The sequence below is a fragment of the Echinops telfairi genome, unplaced genomic scaffold, assembly GCF_000313985.2.
Source record: "Echinops telfairi isolate 266 unplaced genomic scaffold, ASM31398v2 ScPeMD7_37;HRSCAF=141, whole genome shotgun sequence".
Taxonomy (NCBI): Eukaryota; Metazoa; Chordata; class Mammalia; order Afrosoricida; family Tenrecidae; genus Echinops; species Echinops telfairi.
Genome location: NW_022103935.1, coordinates 834,988 through 841,023, shown reverse-complemented (window position 1 = coordinate 841,023; position 6,036 = coordinate 834,988). Strand labels below are relative to the sequence as shown.

General features: G+C 66.0%; 1 protein-coding gene across 1 annotated transcript in view; it reads right to left on the bottom strand.

The window, feature by feature from the left end:
• The window catches only part of MUC2 (mucin 2, oligomeric mucus/gel-forming), a 27,090-nt gene that overhangs the window by 16,788 nt on the left and 4,266 nt on the right, over nucleotides 1-6,036 (bottom strand). The window contains 17 exon segments of the mRNA XM_030885697.2: nucleotides 316-463; nucleotides 801-932; nucleotides 1,039-1,195; nucleotides 1,404-1,643; nucleotides 1,741-1,920; nucleotides 2,028-2,138; nucleotides 2,692-2,830; nucleotides 2,961-3,112; nucleotides 3,381-3,481; nucleotides 3,568-3,620; nucleotides 3,859-4,114; nucleotides 4,226-4,352; nucleotides 4,614-4,708; nucleotides 5,055-5,219; nucleotides 5,390-5,527; nucleotides 5,726-5,795; nucleotides 5,915-6,036. The exon segment at nucleotides 5,915-6,036 is cut by the window's right edge and continues 7 nt beyond it. Coding sequence (XP_030741557.1) covers nucleotides 316-463; nucleotides 801-932; nucleotides 1,039-1,195; nucleotides 1,404-1,643; nucleotides 1,741-1,920; nucleotides 2,028-2,138; nucleotides 2,692-2,830; nucleotides 2,961-3,112; nucleotides 3,381-3,481; nucleotides 3,568-3,620; nucleotides 3,859-4,114; nucleotides 4,226-4,352; nucleotides 4,614-4,708; nucleotides 5,055-5,219; nucleotides 5,390-5,527; nucleotides 5,726-5,795; nucleotides 5,915-6,036 — 2,386 coding nt within the window.

Below are 6,036 nucleotides of genomic sequence, written 5' to 3'. Positions count from 1 at the left end.
ACATGTTTGACCAAATGTGTGTAGCCAAGTATGTACATGTATGTACATCTCCAGGGGCGACCAAGTGTACACATGTGTGCCTGTGTGTCTAGGCATGTATTTGGATGGCTTGTGCCTGTGTATGCTCACATATGTGTGCACCTGTGTGAGTTTGTGTGACTGGGGGTGCACATGTGTGCCTGTGTGTCTAGGCATGCGTTGTGTTGTGCGTGGCTTGTGCTTGCATGTGCTCGTATGTGTATGTGCTTGCGTGCCTGTGTCTCTCTCCCTGTGTCCCCTGGCCCTCCCAGCCCCCTGCCACGTGGGCTCAGGTACCAAGACTCGCAGATGTCCTCAGAGGGCATCGGCGACCCTGGTGGGTAGTGGTTGTCCCCGATGTAACAGCCACACTGCTCACTGGTGACACACTTCTTCAGGTCCTCGTCAAAGATGGGCCTGTTCTCAGGGCACCGCGGGTAGCAGCCTGGGGGACACAGGGCTGTTGGACCACCTCGGAGGAGCCCGGTCCGCCGGACCCCACCAGCATGCCCAGGGTCCCCCCACCCCCACCCCGGCAGGCCGTCCTGGGAGAAGGCCAGGCATCCTGTGCCCCACCCCCACCAGGCAAAACCAAAGGCTCGGCTCGGCCACGCCCAGCTGTCAATGGGCCCACAGCCATCCGGGCGGTTCCCGTCCCGCCTCTGCACCTCCCAGCTCGGGAAGAGCTGGGCTCCCAGCACTGGGTGCAGGCAGCGTAGTGCAGGCCTTCTCGGGCCCTGCGGGCGCGTCCCGGCCTCGCGTGCGCGCGCGCGCGCGCTCACCTTCCAGGTAGGAGACGGAGATGTTGGAGTGGATGCCGTTGATGGTGCGGCAGGTCTCGAAGCTGCGGTTCCCGCACGGCTCGTAGTGCCACTCGCACTCATCCGGGGGGTTGTAGTAGTCGCAGAAGATGGCTGCGGGAGGAGGCGGGTCAGAGCCAGAGGGGGCGCTGGGTCGGCCGCGGCGCGCGGCCCCCGAGCCCGCCGCCCGCCTGGGGGACGCGTGCCCCGGCGCACTCACGGCACAGGTCTGGCGTCCGCCAGAAGACGCAGGCCTCCTCCTTGGTGCACTCCTGCGCGTAGGAGGCCACGGCCGAGCAGAAGCACTCGCAGTCGCCGCCCGAGTCGCAGGAGCAGGAGTCGTGCACGCAGGCCTCGTAGAAAGGCTTGGGGTCCACCTGCCCGGGGAGCGGACGTGAGCCCTGGACCTGCTGCCGGCGCGCGCCCCAGCCGGCCCCGCCCCTGAACCCCGCTCCAGCCAACGGTGCCCAGAGCCCTGGGAGCACACCCGAGGGGGCGGGGCGCACAGGGCCCCTCCCACAGGGGGGACAGGCTGCCTCCAGCCACGCCCGCAGCCCAACTGGGCTCCAGCCAGGCCCCGCCCACCTTGCTGTGGCAGACGGCGAAGACTTGGCTTTTGATGATGCTGCACTGCTTCTCGGCCCAGGAGCGTCGGTGCGGGTTCACGCTGCACGGATCCGGGGTCGTGGTCACGTCGGTGCAGGTCGGGGCCTCCTTCCAGCTGTTCCCGAAGTCCAGCTCGCTGTCCACCACCATGTGGTCCCGCGTGGTGAAGTCGTTGTTGGAACGGTCGTCGAAGTTGCCACACAGGCCGCACACGGTGCCCTGCTGGGGGGTGACACGCCGGGGGGAGCTTGGCCAGGGGGCCTCGGCAGGGGGCGGGGTTTGGCGGGTGGGCGGGGCCGCAGCGAGGTGCGCGCACCTTGTAGGAGGGGGCGAGCTTGACGAAGATGGTGGTTTTCTTGTCCCAGATGACAATGATGCCGATGCTGGCCTCCACCACCAGGTACTGGCCCACTTCCCGCGTGGTGTAGGACACGTGGTGGCCTGTGTCACGCTGGATCACCACGCGGTGCTTGTCCTCCAGCTTCAGCTCCGTCCTCTGCGCACAGGCGGGCCGTCACGGACCCACAGCCTTCCCGAGAGCCCGGCCACCCCCGAGCCCCTGCCCCGCAGAAAGCCCGCCAGCCCCCGCCCGCCCGCACACACCCCCAGGAAGATCTTGATGGCCTTGGAGCAAGTCACGCCAGTGGTGCCGCAGGGCACGTTCTCCGTGATGATGCTGAAGGAGCCCTGGGAGGCGTTCTGGCCGCAGTAGTCCTGTGGGGGGGGGGGGGCATGTGAGCGCTGGGGCCACGCGGGCCACCTGCTGCAGACGGGCGCCCTCTGGCCCTGCATCAGCTGGGACACAGGCAGGCCTCGGCCCTGCCTCCCTCTGTGGTAAGGACCTCACAGAGGTGTTAAGGACCCCGCTAGGGGGTTAAGGACCTCACTGGGAGGGGGGGAGAACTTCCCTCACTGGGGGATAAGGACCTCACAGGGGGGGTAAAAAGGCTCTGAGTGGGGCAAGGACCCTCATTATGGGGTAAGCTCCTCACTGTGGTGTGGAGAGCTTGGTAAGGCGGTACCCGTGTGGGGGTAAGGCTCTCTGTGTGGGACAGGGACTTAGTGTGGGTGGACCTTGGTGTGGGAGCAGCGTGGTGTGGGAGGGGCTTGGTGTTGGGCAGGAGCCATAGGAGAGACTGGGGGGTTGACGGGCCCTTTTTTTCCTGTGTATGACCTGCCAGTCCCATCTCCCGCCATGTACCCCCAAAAGGTGAAGAGGGGGCTCCCCCCACCCTCTGCAAGATGGTGGCAGGAGGCTTGTCCTCACCTGGGCCACCACGTAGGAGCAGTGGCCGTCAAAGTCGTAGTACTTCTTGTCAAAGGTGATGTAGTGACCGCTGCCGTAGATGGCACAGGTGCCGTGGCACACGGCCTGGGTGCACGTCCAGCGTCCTCTGTGGCAGGTGCTGAGGACATGGGGAGAGGCTGGAGGAGATGGAGCAGCCGGGGGCAACTCCGCCCCTGCGCAGGGCAGTGGCTGGGAGCCCTACATCCCTCTGGAGAGGCACAGGGAGGGGACCATCTGGCTTGCCTCACCAGGTATTGCAGTCCACCTTGATCTTGGCCCCAGTGGGGTACAGGTCCTTGTTGTGGACACAGGGGCACGCGTCCTCCACCACACAGCCGCCTCTGCCATCGTCAATCAGCCCCTCCGGGCACACACAGCCACTGACACACTCCGTTTGATACTGGGGGCCGCAGCGGAGAGGGGGCACAGTCAGAAACTGAGGGGCCGAGCCGAGCCCTGCACAGAATGGCCCCCAACCCCACACTGGCTCCACAGACCCAACCCCAGGAGCCAGGCGAGGCAGCCTGCCAGAGCCCCCACACTGGCCCCCCGGGCTCAGGGCCTGGGCCCCTGGCTCCTTCTGATCGGCAGCAATGTCCCTGTGTCCTCCTGAGCCAGGCTGGGCCCCCTCCACCTCCTGCCTATTGAAATGGGGTCCCGGCACTCACATAGCCGGCAGCCAGCGTCTGGCAGCTGAGGGGGCGGGGGTTTCGGATGGCCAGTGCAGTCAGGTTGTTACAGTCAATGTGGATCTTGGGGGACTTGCAGCCTGTAGGACAGGTGGAGGGGGATGGTGGTGTCAGTCCAGCTGAAGGTGGGGGTGGGGCAGGGCCTGAGGGGCAGTGGGGCACTTACTCTGGCCCAGCAGCTTGACCTGCATGCAATGCAGCCTCCCGTTCCGGCAGACACTGGGGGGGAGGGGGGGACAGGGCAGATGAATGGCCAGACCTCGGGGGTCTATGCCCAGGCCTACTCCCTAGGCAAGGCCCCAAGAGAAGCCCCCTCCGGGCTCTGTGGGGTGCCCTGCATCTCAGCAGCCCCCACCCAGTCCTCCCTCATCCGGTTGCCGAGACACTGCAGATGTCCCCCACCCCTGGACCAGAGGTCCAGCCGCCCACCCCTGCCTTGTGGGGGTCCGGCACCCACCACCGCTCCTCCTGGCGCAGGACCACATCGCCCGCCTCCAGGTAGAGGCCGCGGTGATAGCAGGAGCACTTGGCCAGGGGCACGCAGCGGCCTTTCTCGTCTAGGAAGGTGTGGTCTGGGCAGCCGCAGCCATCCACCGGCGCAAAGCCCTTGAGGCAGTGCTTGTCGGGCTCGGAGAGCGAGCGGCACGTCTGCTGGCAGGTGGTCAGGTTGTACAGGAAGATCTGAGAGTTGGGGCAGGAGCCCACGTCCTTGTCTGCAGAGGGGGCGGGAGGCGGGGCGCCCAGGGTCAAGGCCTATGTCCCAGCTCCACACACCTTCCGCAGCCCCCGGCCAAGAGTTCTCGCCCCGCCCCGGCCCCACTCACTGCAGACGCGCTCCCGCCAGCCCCACAGCATCACGCCCTTGGCGGCGCAGGCGCGGGCGTAGGAGGACAGCGCGGCGCACATGCAGTCCTCATTGTTCTGACAGTTGCACGTGTCGTACTTGCACCTCTGCACGCGGACAGGGGTGGACGGGTGTCAGGGCAGGGCGCAGGCGCGCACAAAGGCCCCCATGCGTGGGCCCATGTGAACATGCACACGGGTGCAAGCACTCCCCAGCGTGCACACTCACCCACAGGCACACAGAATGCGCAAGCCCATGTGCACACAGGTTGACATATGCACACACATGGGGAGTGGGAGCTGCTGGCTCTGTCAGGGGGAGGCTCCTGTGTGCATGTGCGTGGGTGCATGTGTGCTGGGCGCACCCACCTTGTAGTACTCTGTGGGGTCCACAGCAGAGTGGCACCTGCCAAAGGGGGTCTCTGTCTTCTTCAGCAGGGAGCACCAGTGCTCGGCGTAGTTGGCTGCGGAAGGAGGAGTTTGGACCTCAGCAGGGGACCGTCCACCCCAAAGGTGAGCCCTGACTCCTGCCCAGTTGTCTCCCTCCGGGTTGGATCTCCCATCAGGTTGGGCAGCTCAGGTGCTGACCGACCAGATGCCCCTGCAAGGCCGGCCAGGGGCAGGTGACTCACATGCCCTGCTGACAGCTCTTCTAAGAACCCGGACTCAAGGGGAGGGGGAGGGGAGGGTGCCAGCTGCCATAGCAGCAGGCACCTGTGACTTGGCACCATTGATCACCCACCAGCAGGCAGCAGCTGGCAGCCTGCTCGCCCACCCTCCTGTCGCCCATGCCCCAGGTGCCCGACTCACCACTCTCAATGTTGAGGGAGCAGGGATCGTCCAACCAGTCTAGCTTGTCATGGCAGCTCGACTGAGCCTTCCAGGTGTTGGCAAAGCCGGCACCTGTGGCCTCCACCAGCCCACCGGGCGTCTTGAAGTCATCGCCCTCCAGGCCATTGAAGTTCCCACAGAGGCCTGGGGGCAGGCGGGGCCAGGTTGGGAGTGGACCCATGAGGACTAAGGGGGCCAGGAGAGGGATGGGGGCAGGGCAGGGCCAGGTTGGGAGTAGGAGAGGACCCATGGGGGCTGAGGGGCCAGGACAGCACAGGAGAGGTGGGCCTGCAGGGCCCCTGGTTGCCACTCACCCTGCACGCGGCCCTGGTTGCTCTGCTCCAGCGTGGCAAACAGCTGCATGATGGGGGCCAGCTGCACCTGCAGCCGCAGGCCGAAGGCAGTGTTCACAATGATGTGGTAGGAGGAGGGCCGGAAGATGGAGAAGCTCGCTGCGTGGGGGACATAGGGCAGTGAGGGCACATCGGGGCCAGGAGCCAAGCCTCAGGAGGGGCTGGAGCTGTGGGCACTAGCGCCGCCCACCACCCCTACGCCAACAGGGGGCTCTGGAGGGCCCAGCCTGGACCCCCAGCCTGAAGGGGCCTGGACCTTGGGGGGCAGAGAAACCCAGGGCACCTCTATCCACTCACCAGTCACGTGGGGCAAGTTGACCTCCAGCTCATTCAGGAGGACGCTGCCATCAGACTTGAAAGCCACCACCTATGAAGACAGCAGGGGCTGACAGGGTCCCTGACCAGGGGCCAGGGCAGGGCGGGGCCAGGGCGGGAGGCGGGGCCACCGCCAGGGGGGGGAGGCCAGGGGGCGGGGACGGCACGCACATTCTTCTTCCTGTCAGTGAGCAGGACTACGGTCTTCAGGCAGGTCTGCTTGTCAGTGGAGCCGCAGGGGGCCAGCTCACCCAGCAGAGCATAGGAGTCATTGTGGTCACCCTGCGGGAGGG